Source organism: Peromyscus californicus, unplaced genomic scaffold (genome assembly GCF_007827085.1).
Source record: "Peromyscus californicus insignis strain IS unplaced genomic scaffold, ASM782708v3 Scaffold_5__1_contigs__length_169319896, whole genome shotgun sequence".
Classification (NCBI taxonomy): Eukaryota; Metazoa; Chordata; class Mammalia; order Rodentia; family Cricetidae; genus Peromyscus; species Peromyscus californicus.
In genome coordinates, this window is record NW_026294573.1 from 39,253,328 (window position 1) to 39,277,955 (window position 24,628).

At 38.9% G+C, this 24,628-nt stretch overlaps 2 protein-coding genes across 2 annotated transcripts in view; one reads left to right on the forward strand and one right to left on the reverse strand.

The window, feature by feature from the left end:
- The window catches only part of LOC128097256 (selection and upkeep of intraepithelial T-cells protein 10-like), a 57,548-nt gene extending 50,327 nt beyond the window's left edge, over positions 1–7,221 (forward strand). Inside the window, exon 8 of the mRNA XM_052717630.1 lies at positions 6,555–7,221. Coding sequence (XP_052573590.1) covers positions 6,555–6,704 — 150 coding nt within the window. The 3' untranslated portion in view covers positions 6,705–7,221. The remainder of the gene's footprint in view (positions 1–6,554) is intronic.
- Positions 7,222–18,371: 11,150 nt separating this feature from the next.
- LOC128096965 (putative selection and upkeep of intraepithelial T-cells protein 1 homolog) overlaps positions 18,372–24,628 on the reverse strand; it is a 29,192-nt gene continuing 22,935 nt past the window's right edge. The window contains exons 8-9 of the mRNA XM_052717182.1: positions 19,434–19,556; positions 18,372–18,412 (exon numbers count right to left, since the gene is read on the reverse strand). Of these exons, the coding sequence (XP_052573142.1) occupies positions 18,372–18,412; positions 19,434–19,556 (164 nt within the window). The remainder of the gene's footprint in view (positions 18,413–19,433; positions 19,557–24,628) is intronic.

The window sequence follows — 24,628 nt, forward strand, 5'->3', positions numbered from 1 at the left end:
TTGGTGTGGGATTATCTATTCCCTGTGTTTTCATGGGTGCATCTAACTTCCTTAGGTTGGATTTTTCCTTCTAGTGCTTTCTGTCGGGCTGGATTTGTGTACTGTAACTGGAGAGTTTCTCTTCAGCTCCCACCAAGCCCCAGCAGTCCCGCAGCCCACTTATAAAATAAACACATAGACTCTTATATTATTTAAACTGTTTGGCCTAATGGCTCAGGCTTCTAGCTATCTAGTTCTTACATCTTAAATGAACCCATTTCTATAAATCTATACCTTGCCACATGGCTCATGGCTTACCAGTATCTTACATGTTGGTACTCATGGCAGTGGCTGGCAGCGTGTCCTGACTCAGCCTTCCTGTTCCCAGAATTCTCTTTTCTGATTGTCCCACCTATACTTCTTGCCTGGCTACTGGTCAATCAGCATTTTATTTATACAGAGCAATATCCACAGTAGTTTAAATCTGGTTTTATCATGGAATATCGTATCTACTCCATCTATGGCAATTGAGAATTTTACTTGGTATAATATTCTGGACTGGCATCTATGGTCTCTTAGTGTCTTCATATGTCTGTTCAGAACCTTCTGTCTTTCAGAGTCTCCATTGAGAAGTCAGGTGTTATTCTGATGGGTCAGCCTTTATGTTACTTGACCTTTTTCCTTTACACTTCTTAGTATTTTTTCTTTACTCTGTATGTTTAGTGGTTTGATTATTATGTGACAAGGAGAGCTTTTTTGGTCCAGTCTATTTGGTGTTCTGTAAGCTTCTTGTATTTTCATAGACATTTCCTTCTTTAGGTTGGAAAAGTTTTCTTATATGATTTTGTTGAATATATTCTGTGTGCCTTTGAGCTGGTATTCTTCTCTTTCTTCTATCCCTATTATTCTTAGGTTTGGTTTTTTCATGGTGTCCCAGATATCCTGGATGTTTTGTGTTATGATTTTGTAGTCTTTAATGTTTTCTTTGACTGATGAATCTATTTCCTCTATTGTACCTTCAATACTAGAGATTCTCTCCTCTATCTCTTGCATTCTATTGGTTATGCTTGCATGTGGAGTTCCTGTTCATTTACTCAGGCTTTCCATTTCCAGTATTCCCTCCATTTGTGTCTTCTTTATCGCCTCTATTTCAGTTTTCAAATCTTGAACTGTTTCCTCCATCTGTTTGATTGCTTTTTCTTGACCTTTTTTTTAAAAGGATTTATTGATTTCTTCCAGTTTTTTGTTTGTCTTTTCCTCAGTTCCTTTAAGGGGATTTTTCATTTCCTCTTTACAGACCTCTATCATCTTCTTAAAGTCATTTTAAGGTCATTTTTTTCTGCTTCTTCTACATTGGGATGTTCAGGTTTTGCTGATGTAGACCCACTAGGTTCTAGTGGTGCTATACTTTTCTTTATGCTATTGAATATATTCTTGCACTGGCATCTATCCATCTCTTCCTCCAATTGGTGTTAATGGTGTCTGTGTCTCAGGGAACCTCTCTTGGTCCAATTGACACTCTTGGTCCAATCAGAGTTCTTTGCCAATTGGAGCTGGTGGAGTCTGTGTCTCAAGGAGAGGCTGCAGTCTCAAGGATGGGTGGGTTTGGGGGGGGGTAGAGTGGGGCTTGTAAGTTACAGGTTCTAATGGGGGGTGGTAGTCAAGCCTGCCTGCAGGAGTCCTGCCTACTGGCCTGTAATTGGGGCTGCAATGGGTGGGGGTATGGTAGCACAGGTTGTACCCTTGGGCCTAAAGCCTTGAGTGATTGGGAGGCTTTTAATGACTTCTTTTATATCCTTAGGGGTTGGTTATAGGTCTGTTTAAAGTGTTTATCTGTCCTTGATTTAACTTTGGTAAGTGGAATCTATCAAGAAAATTATCTATCAAGAAATCCACTGCTTTTAAGGTTTTCCAATTTTGTGGAGTACAGGTTTTTAAAGTATAACCTAATGATTATTTGGATTTCTTCAGAATCTGTTTTTATGTCCCTTTATTGTTTCTGATTTTGTAAATTTGGATATTCTCTCTGTGTCTTTTAATTAGTTTGGATAAAGATTTGTCTATCTTGCTGATTTTTCTCAAAGAACCAACTCTTTGTTTCATTGATTCTTTGTATTGTTCTCTTTGTTTATATCTTATAGTTTTCAGCCCTCAGTTTCATAAGTTATTTCCTGGCATCTACTCCTCTTAGGTATGCCTACTTCTTTTTTTTTTTTTTTTGGCTTTTCGAGACAGGGTTTCTCTGTGTAGCTTTGCGCCTCTCCTGGAACTCACTTGGTAGTCCAGGCTGGCCTCGAACTCACAGAGATCCGCCTGCCTCTGCCTCCCGAGTGCTGGGATTAAAGGCGTGCACCACCACCGCCCGGCTCGCCTACTTCTTTTTTATCTAGAGCTTTCAGGTGTGCTGCTAAGTTGTTAATATGAGATCTCACAAAATTTCTTTTTAATGTACCACTTAGTGCTATAAACTTTCCTCTTAGCACTACTTTCATCGTGTCCCATAAGCTTTGCTATGTTGTATATTCATTTTCATTGAATTCTAGAAAGTCTTCAATTTCTTTATTTCTGTCCTGACTCACTTTTCATTCAGTAGAGAGTTTATCAGTTTCCATGAGTTTGTAGGCTTTCTGTTGTTGAAATCCAGCTTCAATCCATGGCAGTCTGATAGGATACGGGGTATTATTTCAAAATTTCTAGTAGATGTTTCTAGTAGAAATTTGTTTGGTGACTGAGTATATGATCAATTTTGGAGAAAGTTTGGAGAGGCACTGAAAAAAGGTATATTCTTTTGTGTTTGGGTAAAATGTTCTGTAGATATCTATTAGATCCATTTGGTTTATAACATCTGTTAGCTCCAGTTTTTCTTTTGAGTTTTGTCTAGATGATCTGTCCGTTGGTGAGCATGGGGTACTAAAGTCTCTCACTATCAATGTGTGAGGGTCAATGTGTGATTTAAGTTTTAGTAATGTTTCTTTTACAAGGGTGGATATGCTTGCATTTGAGGCATAGATGTAAACTCTTGGAGAGATCAGGGATACAAGAAACATACCTCAACATACTAATGCAATGTACAGCAAGCCAATAGCCAACATCAAATTAAATGGAGAGAAACACAAAGAAATTTCACTAAAATCAGGAATACAACAAGGATGTCCATTCTTTCCATATCTACTCAATAAGTTCTTGAAGTTCTAGCTAAAGTGATAAGAAAGCTGAAGGAGATCAAGAGGACACAAAGAAAGAAAGAAGTCAAACCATTGCTATTCACAAATGATATGTTATTATACATAAACAACCCCCAATATTCTAGCAGGGAACTGCTGATAACACCTTTAGCAAAGTGGCTGGATACAAGATTAACTCTAAAAAATAATAATCAGTAGCCCTCTTACATACAAATAACAAATGGAGTGAGGAAGAAATCAGAGAAACAATATCCTCGCAATATCCTCAAATAATATAAATTATTCTGAGGTAACACTAACCAAGCAAGCAAAAGACTTGTATGATAAAAAAACTTCAAGTTTTTGATTGAAGAAAGAAATTGAAGAGGGTATCAAAAGATAGAAAGATCTCCCATGTTCAAGGATCAGTAGGATCAACATCAGTAAAAGAACTTCTGGAGGTATCACCAGCCCTGATTTCTACTGTACTACAGAGCAAGAGAAATAAAACCCACATGGCATTGGCATAAAAACAGAAAGGTGATTAATGGAATTTAACTGAAGACCTAGACATAACTTCACACACCTATGGATGCCTCATATTTGACAAAGAAGCCAACAGTGTACAATGGACTAAAGAAAGCATCTACAATAAATAGTGCTAGTCTAACTGGATGCCTGCATGTAGAAGAATGCAAATAGATCCATGTTTATCATCCTACACAAAACTCAAATCCAAGTGGACCAAAGACCCAACATAAAATCAGATATACTGAACCTGATAGAAGAGAAAGTGGGGAACAGACTTGAACACATTGTCACAGGAGACAGCTTCCTGAACGGAAAATGAATAGCACAGGCACTAAGATCAACAATTAATAAATGGAACCTCATGAAACTGAAAAGCTTCTGTAAGGCAAAGGACACTGTCAATAGGACAAAACGGCAGCCTATGAAACAGGAAAAGATTTTCATCAACTACACATCTAACAGGGGACTAATATCCAAAATATATAAAGAACTAAAGAAACTAGATATCAACAAACCAAATAATCCCATAAAAATGGTATACAGAGCTAAACAGAGAATTCTCAATAGAGAAATCTCAAATTGCTGAGAAACAGTTAAAGAAATGTTCAACAGCCTTAGCCATCAGGGAAAAGCAAATCAAGACAACTCTGAAATTCCAACTTACACCTGTCAGAATAGCTAAGATCAAAAGCACAAGCAACAGCTCTAGCTGAAGAGGATATGGAGCAAGGAGAACCCCCTTCCAATGCTGGTGGGATTGCAAATTTATACAACCACTATGGAAATCCATATGGCAGTTCCACAGAAAACTGGGAATTGACCTACCTCAAGACCCAGCTATACCATTACTGGGCATATACCTGAAGGATGCTCCATCTTACCACAAAGACACTTGCTCAACTAACTTTGTAGTGACTTTATTCATAATAATCTGAAACTGGAAACAATCTAGATGTCCCTCATCCAAAGAATGAGTAAAGGGAATATGGTACACTTACACAGGGGAGTATTACTCAGCTGTTAAAAAAATGACATCATGAAATTTACATGCAAATGGATGGATCTAGGAAAAAAAAATCATCCCGAGTGAGGTAACACAGACCCAGAAAGATGAACATAGTGTGTACTCACTTATAAGTGGATATTAGCTGTTAAGTAAATGATAATCATGGTATGATTCCACAGACCCAGAAAGACTAAGTATTAAGGAGGCCTCTAAGGGGGACACATGGATCTCCATGGGAAGGGGAAATTGAATAGATTTTTGGGAGTGTTCTGGGGGCAAGTGACAATGGGAACAGAAGGGGACAGTTAAGCAGAGAGATGGAGGGAAATAGCACTGGGAAGGATAAGTGGAATTAGTGTTTGGGGGTCATGTGGAAACCTAGTTTACTAGAAACTCCCAGGATTCTATGAGGGTGACCTTATCAAGGACTCCTAGTAATGGAGGATACAGATCATGAACTGGCCATCTTCTGTAACCAGGCAAGTCCTCCAGTGGTGGGACTGGACCAACCCAGACACAAAACCTTTGACCTACAATCTATCCTACCTGTGAGGTGTGCTGGGGCAACTGAAGGGCAGAACTTGTGGAGTGGCCATTCAATGACTGCTTTAATTTGAGGCCCATCCCAGGAGAGGGAGCCGATGCCTGACATTGTTTAGATGACCAGAACTGGAGACTAGACAACCCAGAGACCTAAGATAGAAAAAAGTCAACAAAATGACTCCTAATGATATTCTGTTAAACTCATAGATCAGTGCCTAGCCCAACTGTCACCAGAGAGGCATCCTCTGACAGCTTATGGGATCAGATACAGAGACCCATAGCCAAACATTAGGTAAAGGGAGCCCAAATTGGAGATCTTCCTCAGGTCTCTCCCCTTAGAGCTTGGGGAATCCCACAGAAAGTGGGGGTGGAGATGGATGAGAATTGTAAGAGCCAGAGGGATCAAGGACACCACAAGAACATGGCCCACAGAATCTACTAAGTGGTGTTCATAGGGACTTACAGAGAGTGAAGTGATAATTGCAGAGCCTGCCTGGGTCTGTGTTAGATCCTCTGCAAATGTCATGGTTGTTAGCTTGGCATTTTTGTGGACTCCTAACCGTGGGAGAGGGGATATTTCTGACTCTTTCACCTGCTCTTCACACCTTTCCCCTCCCACTGGGTTGCCTTGTCCAGCCTTGATATGAGGGTATGTGCCTAGTCTTACTGCATCTTGTTATGCCACATTTAGTTGATATCCCTGTGAGGCCTGCTCTTTTTTGAAACAGAGGAGGGGTGGATCTGTGGGAGAGGAGAGGTGGTGGAGGGAACTGGGAGGAGTGGAGGGAGGGAAAACTGTAGTCAGGATGTATTGTGTGAGAGAAGAACAAATAAAATAAAGAGAGACTTCACAGTTCATGTTTCTTTATAAAAATGAACTGTTTTAGTCACTTCTGCTTTAAATAATCTGTAAAGATAACAGTTCCAGAGACCTCATTTCTCAACTCAAAAGTTAAGATGTTGAGGACAGCCATCTTAAGAGATCTGTATATATACACCAAACAACTGAAACAAAATGTCATCATCTGCCATGATTTACATTGTCAGATTCTGCCTTAAGTCTAATTACTTCCTAACACTGTGGTTCTTGAGTACCTTATGGTAGAAGAAGACCTTTTATTAACATTAATATGAAGATTGTGAATAACAAGTTGCTAAATGATACAGTGTGTGTATGTGTGTGTGTGTGTGTGTGTGTGTGTGTGTGTGTGTGTGTGTGTGTGTCTTGATGTGTCAGATTATACTATAAGATGAAGATGACCCCACAACCTTCCATGAATATGGAGTTTCCCAGACCCCTCTCAAAATAAAATATCTATGTATTTGCTCAGTTCCTCAGAGATTGCAGAGAGGAAACGGCCCAGCTCCAAGGAAGTATTGTAGAGGAGATCTTCAATCAGCCCCAAGGAAGCTGTGAAGAGGAGATCTTCAATCCTCTTCAGCCCTTAAGATTGAATTGCAGTCTCAACTCGGGAACCTGAGACAGTAAAGAAAGAGAGGAAAGGATTCTGATTTGAACTATAAAATTTATATCTGCAAAATATACAATTGAGAGGTTCTTTGATCAAATTTTGTTCTGTCTAAAAAGTGTAGATTTTTAAAAATACATTTTTAAATTAAAATACAATTACATTGCATCTCCCTTCTCTTTCTTCTTTATCTCCTTTAATGTACCCTCCTTCCAAGCCTTCCCATGCCCCCTCAAAATGATAGTCTCTTTTTCTTTATTTTTGTTAAACACACATATATGTATATGTATGCACAGATATATAAATACAAGGTGCTGAGACTGTTTTTGTTGTTTGTATATGTATTTTCAGGGCAAAAAATGACATTTTTATTTTGAGCTTTGTCATCATATAGATGACAATGAGTGTCCATGTGGCCTGTGATGCATACTCTCCTCCACATCTTAAACTCAGTAAGGACTGAATCAACATGGATTTGTTTAAAATTATTCTTTGACAAATTTTCTTCAAATGTGAACATAGGATTTCATTTTTGAAGAAAGGATCACTAAGGCAGTAAAAACCATGATACAAAACCTTAGGGAAATGTATTTGAAACCAAATAATATACTTTTATATAAAGCCAATGTTTAGCAGCAAGATGAAATATTTTCCTAGTCTTCAAAAATTCTAAAAATATATTACCTATGTATTATCTTTGCAATTTTCATATAATAGTATCAAAATAAATATATTAGTGTCATAAATAATAACTCCTGGTTATGAGAATACCTACACATATAGAAAGGTAACTAATAAACATAAAATGAATCAAAAAGTCTAAATATTTCCTGAAAGAATTAAAATACATCAGTGAGAGGGGCTGGAGAGATGGCTCAGTGATTAAGAGTATTTGTTGCTCTTACATAGGACCAGAGTTTGGATCCCAGTACCCTTATTAGATGGCTTATAATCACATGTAACTCCAGTTCCAAAGAATCCAAAACCCTTTCAAAGCTTAATTTTTACATATGTACTCTCATGTACATACCCACACACAGTCACAGACAAACATGATTAAAAGTGAAAAAAATCCTTAAAATACACTGATCAGAAATATAAATGGACCCAAATCTCTGCTTTTTCGAGATGATGATGAAACTAAGTGAAAAAAAATGGGTGTTTGGATTTTTTAGAATATATTCTTAAAAAAAAACAGTTTCAATGTAAAGGAATAGAAAAAGAAATCACTGAAGGTAAGCCTTAGTCTTTAAAGACCAAGCCATCTTTCCAGCTCAGATCTGAAAGCTCCATCAATATTAGCTAGCTTTCATAGTTCTGGAAGGTACTATGTATGCTACCAGAGGATAAAAGTAATCATTAATTATACACAGCTGTGAACCCTGCCAGCCTGCTGCTATAATAGTGACACAGACATCAAAAGATTAACCCACCACTTTTTCATTGGATTTAAGTTCCAATCCATAAGATGAATCTCATATCTGGCTCCATTATCAGGCAAAGAACCTGTGGCTAAACAGGACATAGGCTGTAAGTGGGAGGAGGGACCTACTGCCATAATCCTGATTAATGGACATAGCATTAAACCAATTCCTAATGACTTGTTATTATATTCACAGATCACTGCATCTCTGAAAACTCACCCGAGAAGCTTACATTTGCAGTAGACAATGATTGACACAGAGACTCACAACTGGCCAAGGTACAGGCACTAAACAACTGCAGGATGCTCAGCCCTAAAGTGGGCATGTATACTGCAACCCTCTCTCAGGATGCAAGGGTCATTGTAGGAGCATGTAAGAGCCAGAGGTGGGGAATAACTATAAGGGAGCAGTAGATTCTGCTACAACACAGAAGCTATACATTAACTCACAATAATTGTAACAGCATGCAAAAGACCTGTGCAAGCCTAAACCAGACCAAATCACAGCAAGTAATAAGAATTGAACATGAAATTTCATCCCTAGCTTTGGAGTTATTGGCAATTGTTAGCTTTTAGGAGAGGGAGAGACAATTTTCTAAAATTATATACTCTTGAAATTTCCTACGCCAAAGAAAAGAAATGAGTCCATTACTTTTAAGTTCAGCAAATTGGCAATATGTGGACAGAAGATAGCCAGATTTTTTTTTTGCCAAAATATCCTTTGAATGGCCTTTAGTCCAGTTGTTTACAGAGACTTTATTTCCCTTGGAAGCTCTTGAGCTGTGTCTATCTAGTCCACTCTATTCTCAGTACTGTCTTCCAGGCTCCTAGTAGAATTGCCTGTTATTTGTGTAAACTTTCTGATTTTCTAGTCCAAAGTTCCAAAGTCATCTACGTTTCTCCAAAAGCCATCAGGGTAGGATTCTTCTTAGCTATACCCCACTGTTTGCTAATCAACACCTTTATTAATTACTGGCAAGAAGAGGAAGTTTCAGCTCCTCTTTGGGGACTTTGCAGCCGAGAAGAACCAGTTGGAACTACTTCGAGTCATGAACAGCAAGAAGCCTCAGCTGGAAGCAGATGAGGGAGGAGGACCAAGAAGAGGCTGCTAAGGGGAGGAAAATGGGCCAGAAGGGCAAGAGAAAGGAAGGCCGGCAGGGACCTTTGAGCAAGAGAAAAGGTGGACCGCCGGGCCAGGGAGAGAAGAGGAAAGGAGGCTTGGGAGGCAAGAAGCATTCCAGGCCTCCCTCTTTCGGTGGCAAGAAGAAAGGAGTGCCGCACCAAGGTGGGAAGAAGAGGAAGTAGTATTCTCCCCCACTGGACCTATTCTGCAAAGCGAGGACTGTCTGAACTAAGGGTTAAATTGTGCGCACCACCGCAGGCTGGTGCAGGAGGTGGCCGCTGCCCCCATTGAGCTCGAGATTAAAGGGACCGGTTTGCCTCCCCTCAGGAGAGTCGGTGCTGGACTACGAATAATCTTTTCCCCACAACAGAGACATTGGCTGGAAATTAAGGACATATTTTGAGAACATGAGAATTAGAAAAATAATGTGGTCAGAATCAGGAGTAAGTTAACCACCTGCTTTTTTTTAAAATCTTTACTTTGGATACTCGGTAAGAGTTGATCAGATTTCTGGGGCATAGCAGATTGGTGTCAACATTTTTGCATTATTTTTGTAACAGAGCTTGTATATTTATCAAAGCAGGGAGAATGGGAAAAACCAAGTCTACCTGTGGTTTACAAGTGTTGTGAAGGTTACTTAATAAAAATATGTCTGTAAAAAAATGCCACAATTAAAATTGACTTGTCAAAGAAAGTTTGTCTTTGACTATAGTTTCAGGGGTGGATTGGGTCCCTGATGGCTAGAGAGAGAGAGGTATGACAGCAGGTGGCTGTGTCAGGAAACTGAGAGATCCCATCAGGATAATACAGAGGTAGCAAAATCTGTGGTACTGGTAATGATGTTGTTGAAGTAGGAAGAGGAGGGTCTTAGACTTATCATCTGAGATTGTAGCCATGACTCCTTCCTTCCTACCACACCCTTGCTACAAATAATCTTGGAAGATTCTAGAATGTATAAGAAGGGGAAAGTTAACTGAAGAGCAGCTACTTGATGAAATGCTCATGAGGTTGTCATTAATGATGGAAATAATTTGCTATGATGAAGCTGTCTAGGAACCACTCATGCTCCTGCGTGTAGCCCACCACTCATGTTCCCCAAGTAAGCCCAATAATCTCAGTGGCTCACCAAATTGGACTTTGGTGGAATGTTTATTTGACCTGTCCCTGGTGCTCAATATAGTGTGAGTAGACATTCATATCTCTCCAGGAAAACTTAATGTAACCGTGCCCCAAACAGCATCATATGTATGACACCAAAGAATGTTGCCAGCTCAAATGATAAGTACATCCTCTTGGACCATGGCTGCAGTTGTCTCTGTGTGCCTGGAATAAAGAATGTAAGGATGTTTCTTTACATCCTGTGTTACAGCCCTGTGTTCGCAGGCTTCTAAAAACTTCCAAAAGTTAATAACCTCAGCTTGTGATGTGTGGGATCTGGTCAGTTACTGAAAAGCATTCAAGACAATTCCCCATTGTCTAATGGCCCCTACGCCTTTGGGGCCATGGTTTCTTTGGACAAAACTTTACAGGTTCCTTTTTTTTTTTTTTTGGATAAATGGCAAATTTTCAAAACTTTTGCTCTGCTTTGTGTTCGCAGTTCTATTTGTAAATGACAAAAAACCAAAACCAAATACAATAAAAAAGGTATCTATCCATACTATAGCTAAATGCTGCAATAACATTTCCTCTGCAAAAGTAATTAGTTCACCAATAGTCGATTGATAAAATGTCAACAAATTCTTTGTCAGAATGTAACATGAATTCTCTCTTGTCCATTTGTCAAAAAAGTTCTTGTTCTCCTCTGAGAACTCATGAGCACAGTTTTACTACCCCCATTGCAATAAGAATTTGCTCTTTTATTCCAATGTCCCACCTGAATCACCCTAGAAATGTTTTAAAGATTCTTGAACCTGTACCTCCAAACTTTTCCAGGTTGTACTCACAAAACACTTCCAAAGAATGCCACACAACTCATAGACATTGTTGACACAACAATGATCTTGCTTTTCTGTTTAAATTTTCTGTTAGTGGGCTTTTCATCATTGTAAAAAATACCCAAGTTAATCAACTTAAAGGAGAAATACTTTTTATAGATTGTTGAGGGCCATGCTAGAGGAACAGAAAGCAGCTTTGGAACTCATGGAAAACAGCCCAGCTGTTAGCATAACATGTTGGGTGACGCTTGGAGAGACAGAGCACAGAGGACTAGTTTTGTGAGGACCTTATGCTGTTATTGAGCATAGCTCTGCTTGTTGTCCTTGAGGTCACCACGTTTCTCACAATCTATGAGTTGGATAAAAACTCTAAGGGGGTTTCTAGCCCCTCACTGGGCAGTGTCACTGGTATTTACAATAATAGTGATTGACTTTTTCTAAGCATTGCTGCTTGAGCAGATTAATGATTCAACCACCACCCTTTGAAAGAATTTAGAGATGTAGATCATTAGTAAAGTTAAGTTAAGATATCTATGTTAATGGCTTTGATGTAGACAATCTTGGGGAACAATTTAAAGTTAGGAAGGCACACTGTTAATTATTGAATGAGTAATTCTTTGAGATCAAGGAACAAGAACAAAGGCAGCCTAGTTATTACTAGCTGATGTGCCTTTCTTGCTAAAGATGGGTTGGTGACCAAAGGTGATGATTAATTTCTTGTATCCATTTTTACCCTTGGCTTCCTGGTGTGATTTAATTAAAAAATGTAGATGAGTGGATGTGTACTCTGAGGATCTAAAGTAGAAATAACTGATTGTTCATATATTTAAAAGTTTAGATTTGTGATTCTTTTAAGATCTCTTGTAAGATTACTTTTTGAGATTAATAATATGATTGATCCTTTCTTTGTAACCACAAACAGCTGCCTGTCAGTACAAAGTAACTGGCTGAAATATCCTTGGCTTTCTTAAAATTTTGTTAATCAGTTTATAAAAGAATCATTGCTTTGGAGTGAAAATTCTATGGTGGGAAAATTAATACAAAGAAAAATACTTAACTACTTGTGGGCTTCTAAGAAAAACATGTAACTTGTGATCATAATGTAATTTCTTCCTGTGTAAAGATTTCAATTTGTTTCTGGAAAATACGTAACTTGTGGTTCTGAGGTAATCTTTTCTGGTGTAGAAATTTTTGTCTTAGGAGGTATAAAAGGGATAAGAAAAAATAAGAGAAGTAGAAGGAAAACATCAGGGAAGATGGAGGAGGACATCAGGGAAGATGGAGGAGGAGGACATCAGGGAAGATGGAGGAGGAGGACATCAGGGAAGATGGAGGAGGAGGACATCAGGGAGGATGGAGGAGGAGGACATCAGGGAAGATGGAGGAGGAGGACATCAGGGAAGATGGAGGAGGAGGACATCAGGGAAGATGGAGGAGGAGGACATCAGGGAAGATGGAGGAGGAGGACATCAGGGAAGATGGAGGAGGAGGACATCAGGGAGGATGGAGGAGGAGGACATCAGGGAGGATGGAGGAGGAGGACATCAGGGAGGATGAAGGAGGACATCAGGGAGGATGGAGGAGGAGGACATCAGGGAGGATGGAGGAGGAGAACATCAGGGAGGATGGAGGAGGAGGACATCAGGGAAGATGGAGGAGGAGGACATCAGGGAGGATGGAGGAGGAGAACATCAGGGAAGATGGAGGAGGAGAACATCAGGGAAGATGGAGGAGGAGAACATCAGGGAAGATGGAGGAGGACATCAGGGAGGATGGAGGAGGAGGACATCAGGGAAGATGGAGGAGGAGGACATCAGGGAAGATGGAGGAGGAGGACATCAGGGAGGATGGAGGAGGAGGACATCAGGGAGGATGGAGGAGGACATCAGGGAGGATGGAGGAGGAGGACATCAGGGAAGATGGAGGAGGAGGACATCAGGGAAGATGGAGGAGGAGGACATCAGGGAGGATGGAGGAGGAGGACATCAGGGAGGATGGAGGAGGAGGACATCAGGGAAGATGGAGGAGGAGGACATCAGGGAGGATGGAGGAGGAGAACATCAGGGAAGATGGAGGAGGAGAACATCAGGGAAGATGGAGGAGGAGAACATCAGGGAGGATGGAGGAGGAGGCCATCAGGGAAGATGGAGGAGGAGGACATCAGGGAGGATGGAGGAGGAGGACATCAGGGAGGATGGAGGAGGAGGACATCAGGGAGGATGGAGGAGGAGGACATCAGGGAGGATGGAGGAGGACATCAGGGAGGATGGAGGAGGAGGACATCAGGGAAGATGGAGGAGGAGGACATCAGGGAAGATGGAGGAGGAGGACATCAGGGAGGATGGAGGAGGAGGACATCAGGGAGGATGAAGGAGGAGGACATCAGGGAAGATGGAGTAGGAGGACATCAGGGAGGATGGAGGAGGAGAACATCAGGGAAGATGGAGGAGGAGAACATCAGGGAAGATGGAGGAGGAGAACATCAGGGAAGATGGAGGAGGACATCAGGGAAGATGGAGGAGGAGGACATCAGGGAAGATGGAGGAGGAGGACATCAGGGAGGAGGACATCAGGGAAGATGGAGGAAAACAATGGGGTAGAAGAACAGAATAGAGAAAGAACAGTAGCAGCAGAAAGAAAAAAATAAAATGAACATCTAAGGTTTGATCCTCAGATAAAGTTCCCGTGTGTGTCTCTGCATTTGTCCACAGTTCCTTGACTCCACACCTCCTCTTCAGTACCTGACCTGCTGAGGACTGGTTCCCTCGACAATAATAATTTCAGAGAGTTTAAATCATTGTTATCTGGATGTGTTGTTTGGGTGAGGTGAGGGTTTTCACATCCTGCCTAGGGAGAGAGAGAAAGGTATAGAGTGAGGGAAGGAGATAAAGAAAGAAGGAGGGGGGAGACAAAGAAGGAAGAGGAAAAGGGGAGGAGAAGGAAGATGTAGAGGTCAGTGGTAAATGCATTAGCACATATGAATATTCCTCCAGTGATCTACTTCCTTCATCTAGGCTCCACCACCTGATATTTCTACCACACCCTAAAACCACAAGACAAGGAGCAATCCTGTACTGCAGGAGCTTTTAGGAGATATCATATACCAAACCATTCAATGTAAAATTCAAATTCTAGTAATTGACTCAGGGTAATAAGCATCTCTATCTTCCAATCTTTCGTCATTTTGATGTGTTGGGGTATTTGAATTGTATTTAGAAATTTTTTGAACTGTCATAGTTTTTTTTAAATGTAGCTACTCTACTATGTTCTAGAAGAACCAGAAGTAATTATACTTCATATTTTGGGACATTCCACTGTGCCTTTGTTCATAAATCCTCTCCAGGACCTTCCCTATCTTCAGTGACTATTAATTCATTCTATTCTATCAGATTGGCAGTAAATTTTCAGAAATAAGTGAGAACATATAGTATGTGCCTTTTTTCAGCTTAATAATTATGATCAATGAATTAAGATGCTTAATCACTACAAATATTTATGATTACTTAGAGTAATTAAACACAAATGCAACATTTAACTGTTAATAAAAATTCTTTTTATTTTCTGAGAATTATCACCATTTCCACCATTTGGATTGTTGGTTTTTATCCTTGTTATTACTCTACCACCTGCTCTGATTTATTTCCAATTTTTAGTAAGTTACTGTTCACAGGAGCCACAAATATTTGAACTTGAATAGCCAGATACATCTTCACACTCATAATGTCAAATACTTGGTCATATTCAAAATTCTGTGATCACATAGTTATTTTCTTCTGTGATAAAACAGCACATAGTTGCACTGTAGATTCTCTATCCTTGGTGCTGTGTGTGGTCCTGTGCTCCTGTAAGATGGACAGTTAAAGAAATCCAATTTACTGCTTATTGTGATTTCACCTCTTACTAAAGGCAAGAGGTTTAGTTGAGATGGGAACACTATTGAGAATATATTAATTTCCTTTGAGATGCTGTGATATTATTGAAAAGCATTATGAAGAAAAACATTAATTTACAAATTGGTTAACTTGAATTATCCAGTTTAAATTAATGAGAGTATAAAGTCTGCTGGGAAGAATCTTGCAAGGAATAAATCACTTCAGAAGATAGGCTAAATTACTCTACACAGAGCATCTTTATAACTGAAATATGGATTGTAATTGTAATAAAAGGTATTTTTTGACTTCTGAATAAAATGGTAGATTATAAGTTATCTATGAATGACCTTATAAATAAGAAATGCCAGGATGTTCTGAAGAAAAATAGGAGGAATAATTAAAGAGTTGATAGGACAGAGGAAAAGCACAGAGACACAAAAAGGGAATCCAGAATAAAAGAGCGGAAACAGGAAATAGTACAAAACTCTAGACTCAGCTCTCTCACAGCAGTGAAAGACAAAGCCACACCCACAGGTTAAGTCATATGTTCTTGGGGATATATGCCAATCAAACCTGCCAATCAAACTCACAAACCAAGCCAACCTTTCTCAAAGTCTTAATTCCAGTGGGGACACTTAATTTGACAGTGAATCTGTATAATGCCTTAGAATTGGAGAAGAAATCCATCGCATTATTCTCCAGATCTTGGAGAGTTACAGGCAGGCAGTATCTCAAGGGAGAGGTTTATTGCTTCCTCTATATGTCTTTGTATTGTATTTTCTGTGATCACTGGTGATTCAGCAGTTGATTTTAACATATTTAAATACATATTGTATTCCTTTTATTTGGTTTAGTTTGGCCATTGTTGTTGTTACATGATTTATTTTCTCCTTACTGAGTGATACTAGGGATTGAGCCTTCAAGAGAAGCCTCTTGTAAGAAAATCCTAAAGTAAATGGTGAGAGCTATCCAACAGATATGCAAGTCACAACACAGTAACACAAGAAATAGGAAAAAAGGCAACATTTCAGTGTCAACTGCCTAATCATAAGATAAAAATATACTCAAGTAGTTGAAATGTCAAATGAAGAGTTTCAAAGTCTAGCAATAACAAAAAGAATGAACTCAAGGGGGATAAAATATGTCATTGAGTGACATATTAGGCATGGATGAAATTCACAATATGAGACATAACAGAGCACATTTGGTGACAAGTAGAATGGTTTGTTCTTTGATGCATTGTGTAATCTGTTGGTCAAATCAGTTAATATATTATTTTCACAGAGTTTTGGGAAAATTAAAAATATAAATTAATACAATATTTAAATAGCTGAATCAGCTCTGTGGTTGTTCTTCATGGGACACAGAGAAGCAATAGCAATAAGCAATCTTCAGTTCCATGTAGCTGAAAGGAGAGTTCATGTTTGCTTCACTGAGAGACAGTAATACATCCTGCCTTCAACCCTGTTGTTAATACCATCAGGTTAACAGGTAAATGGCACTTGCACTAAAAAATATTTGCTACAGGCACTGAACTACTTTTTATCTATAATTAACCCATCCTTGTGACTGTAAAAAATGACTAGGTTGTTTTTCGTGGTGGCAGAAACTAAGCACAGATAGCACAAATATCAAGCAAGATACAAACACTGTGATGAGATGAGAGAAGTCTGGCTCCTGACCAGTATTCTAGATGTGACCTTTATGCCCCAACAGGAAATTCCAAAGGTTTTGCCCATATGTTGGGAAAGCTATACTCCCCATGCCATTCTTGATGCAAAGGTATTGCCTTCACATATCTTTTTTTTTTCCTGATTGATAACTGTTCTATTATATGTAATTTTTTTTTATAACTTTTTTTTCTTTTTTTTTTATTAATTTATTTTGCAATACAATTCAGTTCTACATATCAGCCACGGATTCCCTTGTTCTCCCCCCTCCCGTCCCCCTCACCTTCCCCCCAAGCCCCCCCATTCCCATCTCCTCCAGGGCAAAGCCTTCCCCACAGACTGAGGTCAACCTGGTAGACTCAGTCCAGGTAGGTCTAGTCCCCTCCTCCCAGGCCAAGCCAAACAATCCTGCATAGGCCCCAGGTTTCAAACAGCCAACTCATGCAATGAGCACAAGATCTGGTCCCACTGCCTGGATGCCTCCCAAACAGATCAAACCAATCAACTGTCTCATCCATTCAGAGGGCCTGATCCAGTGGGGACCCCTCAGCCATTGGTTCATAGTTCATGTGTTTCCATTCATTTGGCTATTTGTCCCTGTGCTTTATCCAACCTTGGTCTCAACAATTCTCGCTCATATAAACCCTCCTCATTCTCGCTAATTGGACTCCCAGAGATCCACCCGGGGCCTAGTCATGGATCTCTGCATCCAGATCCCTCAGTAGTTGGATGAGGTTTCTAGCACAACAATTAGGGTGTTTGGCCATCCCATCACCAGAGTAGGTCAGTTCGGGCTGTCTCTCGACCACTGCCAGCAGTCTGTTGTGTGGGTATCTTTGTGGATTTCTGTGGGCCTCTCTAGCACTTTGCTTCTTCCTATTCTCATGTGGTCTTTATTTACCATGGTCTCCTATTCCTTGTTCTCCCTCTCTGTTGTTGATCCAGCTGGGATCTCCCGCTCCCCCAAGCTCTCTTTCCCTCAACCCTCGCCTTTCATTACCCCCACTCATGTCCAGGCTGTTCATGTAGATCTCATTCCATTTCTCTGTCATTGGGTGATCCCTGTGTCTTTCTTGGGGTCCTGTTTTCCAGGTAGCCTCCCTGGTGATGTGAGTAGCAGACAAGTCATCCTTGTTTCATGTCTAGTATCCTGCTATGAGTGAGTACATACCATGTTTGTCTTTCTGAGTCTGGGTTACCTCACTCGCCTTCACATATCTTGAGTCAAAAAAGTTCAGACCCTCAGGCAGCGATGTTCCTTTGCAGATCTGGTTCAAGAGCCTCCTTTTGGGACCTCTTTCTTTAGTGCCTCAGCTAGTAATCTGAAAGATCCGATTACTTCTGCTGTATTTTTTAATGTGAGGGAGCCTCCAATTATAGTGTTATTCTACAAGCATTTGTAGAATGCATTTCAGTGCATTTCTAATCCTATGCCTTCCCTGTGGCCTGTTTCCTTTTTAACTCCATAAATTGACAGAACCCTTGGTGATGAGATGATTTCCTTAACTTGAGCCACATTTCATCTGATTATTTCTCAAGTATTGTTCCATAACAAAATTGGAACAGTGTGAAGCTAGACACAATTTTCCTCTTGGTTCTTGTTAACTACTGCAATAAATGAATAAAAGCTTGATAGGTGCTTGCATATGGGGTTGTCTTACAGAATGACTCGATACTTGGCAATTTTCAACAGAAGGTCTAGGGAAAGCCAAGAGAAAGTACAATGATGAAGGCGTAATGTACACTGTTCTTTTCTGAGTCTAGGTTATACACTGTTTGGCTTAAGGAAAAAATCACCAGGCTGGAGAGATTGCTCAATGGTTAGGAGCACTGGTTGCTTCTCTAGAGGATCTGAGTTAGATTCCTAGCACCTTCATGACAGCACGCAGCCAACTGTAACTATAATCTTAGGGAATACAGTGTCCTCTTCTAGCCCCTGTGGACACTATATACACATGATGTATAAACATACATGAATGCAAAGTACCCATACACATAAAGTAAAATAAAATAGATTTATTGTCCATAATAACTCACCAGAAATTTGTGTGTTAGGGAGAAAATGTACTGTTAATAAAAGGTACATATTGGGTTAAACATAAACACAGTTTTAGATAGGTCTTAAGGTTTGTCAGATTATAGAATATTGGTCAAGTACAATAATCAAGCATTAAATTTTCTTTCCTGGGATACTGCTCTATAGTCCCTTCATTTTTTTTCACATGGAATTTATACTTGTACAACAAAACAAGAACTTTTAACCTTGGGTACAATGCTAGCAGATGCTTCAGTGATATTCCATTGAATAAAGATTCAGATGTATTTCTAGTTGAAACTCCTGTGAGTTTCTGGTAGAGTGTGCTTCTGGTAGAGTAGCTCAAACTTTGAAATCAAATGTGGAGAGATTTTTAAATATGGCAAATAGGCCAATGTTTAGAAGCTTTAGAGAATTTCAAGATGAAACATAGTGGGCTTTCCATGTTTACTAGGACAGTTGTCAGAAAGTGCAGTCAGATCTGAGACTGTCATTGGCATTGAAAGTATTAACACTGGTGCTAATAGAGGTTCTAGGAATCCCAAGAAGGTTATGTGTTAGAAGTTTTTAGATAACTCTGTTTTCTTTCTTAGCCCAGGTATTAAAACACAAGGAACAGAAAGTCAACTTTCTGGATGTCTGCACATCCATCATTTGAGTTTCCACCTTCCCCACACGGTTTACCTCTCAATATGAAGTAAATAAAAGTAATGAGCATGACCACGAACACCATCAGCATGCTCAGGATCATAGTCATGTCATCCAGCCACATACCATCCAAGTCAAATTGTGCATCTGAAACAAAGATTGGGCAGAGATACAAGAATTAGGGTATTCAAAGCATAGAAAGGAAGGCTTTATTAAGATTTCTGATAGATTCACCTTTCTGCTTCCAATTTTCCATATTTCTGGATATATGAGGTTGGGGAAGAAATAGTTTGGGTCATACGGATGAATCTAAAAATGAGTATGTTTGGCATAAGCCTGGAAGAAGCTGTGAGAAAACAGATATACATTGTCTTATTCAAAGGAGCATGATGCATGCTCTGGATAGCCAGAGTCTGAAGGACTCATGTGTATATATTACAACTTTATCTCCTTTATGAAGTGATGAGAGGCCTCAAGGATTCAGGGTTTCTTTCTAAGGGGTATGGTGAAATAGAGTGCTCTTAGGATAAATAGACTCTCTGAAGTTGATATCTTACATGTTTCAAAAGTAGTATGCTAATGTATAGCATAAAAAGCCATTAAAAGTGTATTTCCTAGGTGAAGTAGAAAACATTTTCAGATCTTCATTGTCAACATAATAGGGGTACTTGTTTCAGTACTACATAATTATGTTGATTAGAAACCACTTCCCTAAATTAACTGTAGTTATTAAGATATCTAATGGCATGATAGTTATTCAAAATAAAAATATTCAGAAGATTCAAAATTTACATTTTTAATAATTAATAATTAATAAATCCACCAAAGAGTTGAAAGTGGGATCTATGTTCATAGTAGCATTATATGTAGCACCTAAAAAATATAGATATCACAAGTGCCCATCACTGGATGCATGGATAAGCAAAATGTCTAATATCAATACACTGGTTTTTTTCAAACTTGTGTAGGAAAGAAAATCTCATGAATAAACTATTGAAATCATTATACTGAATTAAAGAAATCATTTCCAAAAATACAACTATTATAAGAGTCCACCTATATAAAGCACTTAGTCTAATTAAGAGTATACAGGCAGAAAATAGGATGGTAGTTTCCAGGGACTGGGGGTAGGCATAGTCACTGTCAGGGAGTTACTAAAGGTTTGGGAAGACCAAAGTACTTTGGAAATAGATGGTGATGAAGTTTGTGCAGAAATGAAAACATACTAATTGTCATATAAAGATAATGCTAAAATTATTAAGATGGAAAATTTTATGTTGTGTACATTTAATTTGAATAAAATAGGTTTTTTCTCTTCAAAACTAATTGTTATGAAAATTCAACAGCTTCCATAGAATGGAAAATTATTTATAAAATGTATGTTGACATATGATTTGATTCTGCCCTACAAATATAAGAATGTGTGCTCTGATCACTTCTTATCACAGAGGTGCAAACAGACAGACTCATGACCTTCTGTTAAAAAACCTCTTACCACCTCCCCATTGAAATAATCACTATGGATTGAAGCTGCTACCCTTTTTTCTCTCTTCATCACACAGAAGTATGTGATACTGACATGAAGATAGACATAGGGGCCAGATGAATGGCTCTGAGAACCTATATATCACAGAATAAAAATAAGTTTTGTTAAGGGTACTAATATTTTTCAACAAGTGATGAAAAATATTTTCAAGAAACAGTGCAGGAAAATTGGATACCCTTATATGTCCATACATAACACAGTGCCCAAATGGTTTGATTATTATAACACTTGGAGACAAACATAGGGGGAAAGTTTTGCATTTATTTTAGCATTGATTTCTTGGATGTAACATCAAGGACACAGACAACAAAAGAAACAGGAGAAAAACTGGACTGTATTCTTTTAAATTGTGTATCTAAAGGCATAACTGATAAAATAAAAAGGCAACCTATGGAATGCTGTGGGATGGTCTGTATGTCAAATGTGTTGCTGATTGGTCAATAAATAAATCACTGATTGGTCAGTGGCCAGGCAGGAAGTATAGGCGGGACAAGGAGGAGAAAAAACTGGGAAGTGGAAGGCTGAGTCAGAGAGACACTGCCAGCCGCCATGATGACAAGCCGCATGTGAAGATTAATGGAAATGGATTAATTTAAACTGTAAGAACAGTTAGCAAGAAGCCTGCCACGGCCATACAGTTTGTAACCAATATAAGTCTCTGTGTTTACTTGGTTGGGTCTGACGGCTGTGGGACTGGCAGGTGAGAGAGATTTGTACTGACTGTGGGCCAGGCAGGAAAACTCTAGCTACAAATGGCGCCCAACATGGGGCAAGAGTTTCCACCTAAAAACTGAGAAAAAAGATTCTAAAACAGAGCTAAAAACAGCTTCCTAATTGTCTCTCTCAAATGAGCGGCAGCTGCTGGTTTGAGCTACTGGCGGGTTCCTAGCGTGCGCGCTCGACCTGCCGCTGTATGGCGGGAATGAGGCTTCTGCAAGTGGCACATTAAGCTGCATGGTGGATTTAGCCTTTGCTAGTATAAAACAAAAAAAGAAGTTTTTGGGCTACACGCTGCTTGGATAAAAGCATAGACCCACAATAGCTCCCAGAGCTGGTGGTAAAGTACCACAGCCATATTGGGAAGCTGAGGTGGGCAGAGCCAGCAGCCACAGCTGCTGCAGCTTAAAGCAATAGATTCACAATAAGACAGATTCAGATGTAATAGTTTACAATGTGTGTAAAATATATGTAGGCTTGAAAGAGACAAAAAGGTGATATATACAGTTATAGAAACAAATACATAGTTTTTAAAAATAAAGTCTTTAAAGAGACAGTAAAATTAATATAAAAAATAAGCCACATAAGGATGAATATTACACAGAGAATCTGGATTGTGTTGTCTTTGGGATTTTTAACTGCAGAAAAACATTTGATTGTAAAAGCTGTTGAGTTATGCCAAAATGTATATTTTAAAGGTACCTTCACTTCAAAATTTGGATACAAGGATATGTTGCTTTGGAAAGGAGATTCTGCTTTTGTTCCCACAGAAAGCCAGAGGCTATGGATTTATTCCAGATTAAGATACATCAGGTTTGACCAACCAAGACCCCCTGAAAGGTCTCTGATGACACCATGGCCCAGATGATCCAACATCCAGAATGGTTTCAAGGCAACTGGCTCAGATGATACAGCCTCATGGACTACTCCATGATCCTAAAATTTTCTTTGTTTCGCCAGAAGATACGGTGCCCCCCTCCAGCAGGAAGTAGTAAGAGAAGCTACGCCCAAATTCCCAAATATACCAAGCTGACTTTGGAGATGTGTAAAGGTTAAAACCTTCCTTTTTAAGAAAAGAAAAGGGGAAGTGCTGTGGGATGGTCTGTATGTCAAATGTGTTGCTGATTAGTCAATAAATAAAACACTGATTGGCCATTGGCTAGGCAGGAAGTGTAGGCGAGACAAGGAGGAGAATAAAGCTGGGAAGTGGAAGGCTGAGTCAGAGAGACACTGCCAGCCGCCATGATGACAAGCCGCATGTGAAGATGCCGGTAAGCTACGAGCCATGTGGCAAGGTATAGATTAATGGAAATGGATTAATTTAAGCTGTAAGAACAGTTAGCAAGAAGCCTGCCACGGCCATACAGTTTGTAACCAATATAAGTCTCTGTGTTTACTTGGTTGGGTCTGACGGCTGTGGGACTGGCAGGTGAGAGAGATTTGTACTGACTGTGGGCCAGGCAGGAAAACTCTAGCTACAATGGAATGGGTAACAAAGATTAACAGCTATTGATAAAACAGAATTTCTGAAACTCAACAGTCAAACCAATCAACACTAACTAATTATGAGCAAATGACTTGAATAAACATTTCTTCAAAAAAGATATATGAATGGACAATATGCACACAAAAATGCCCAATATCACCAGTAAAAAACCCTATAATGAGCTACTGTTCATTTGGACGTCTGATACATAAATAGGTTAAAAACCATTAAACGTGCAAATAGAGGTATTATAGGATGCTGAAGTTCCTCTTTTTAGTGTACACTTTTGAAGAATTAAAATCAGAGTCTGGAAGAAATACTTGTATTCTCATGGTCACAGTAGCATTGTGCATAATGTTAGTGTGCAACATGCATTACAACCCCTCAGGGCCGTGTTCCATTAATATAAATACACAATTCTTTCACAAAAATAGTAGAAAAGATAACAGACGCTTAATATTAGCTTTCTTGTGAAAAATGAAAGAAATGTTTCACATTTAAATTATTTGTTAATATTTGTTCTAAAAATCTTTTCTAGCAGTCAATAACTTCTTTTAATGTTTTTAAATGATATTAACTAGCACTAAATTTTTTGCTATTATGGTAAAATGGATATGCATAATTTTATTATGCTAGTTATTTTTAATTTCCCCATTTGAATAGTGAATGTGTTTACACTTTTTTGTAACTACTAGTACCATTGATTTCCAGAATGGTTTTTTATCTCACAAGCTGAAATTTTAATTCATCAAACAATTTCCCCTACTTGCAACTCCAGAAGTCACAACTCTATTTTAGGCCTGCATGGTGTTCACTACTAGAAGTGCCTGATATAAATGGAATGGGAGAGCACTTGTCTTTTTATGACTAACTGGTTTATCATGATGTCTTAAATGTTTGCCTATATGTGGACATAGCAGACCATGGTGTAGGATAATTTCAAAATCTTTGCTTTCAACTTAAGGCCATTTGTGTCTTCCATCCAACTACTCAATATAAAAAGTCTTCTAATTTAAGACTTCTGCATTGGGACTTTTAATGCATAGTTGTACTTATTTTAATTAATTACTTTATCTTGTTGATTAAAGGTAAAGTAGAGGACACATTTTAAATATGTTACATTCAGCTAACCCTGAACTTTCACAATTACCATTTCAATTTTCTTCTCAAGGAGAAGAAGAATGCATTGCGGATATTTATATCCATGATAAAATTGAGAAAAAATTCTGTGGTGTGGATAATTTTGAGAAGCAGGTCATCTTTTGGACATCAATTCAAGAAATCTGTCACTTAAGACATTTAAGGTCTATCTGATTATTATCTCCTCTAGCCTAAAGATATGGGATGAGTGAATTAACTGATTAAGTGATGATGTAAAAAATAACATTATCAAACTGAAGAAAACTGTTTAGGAGCAGATATATCATGACTTTATATCTTTAAACCCATAAAAACCCAGAGACTGGAATCCAAACATCATAT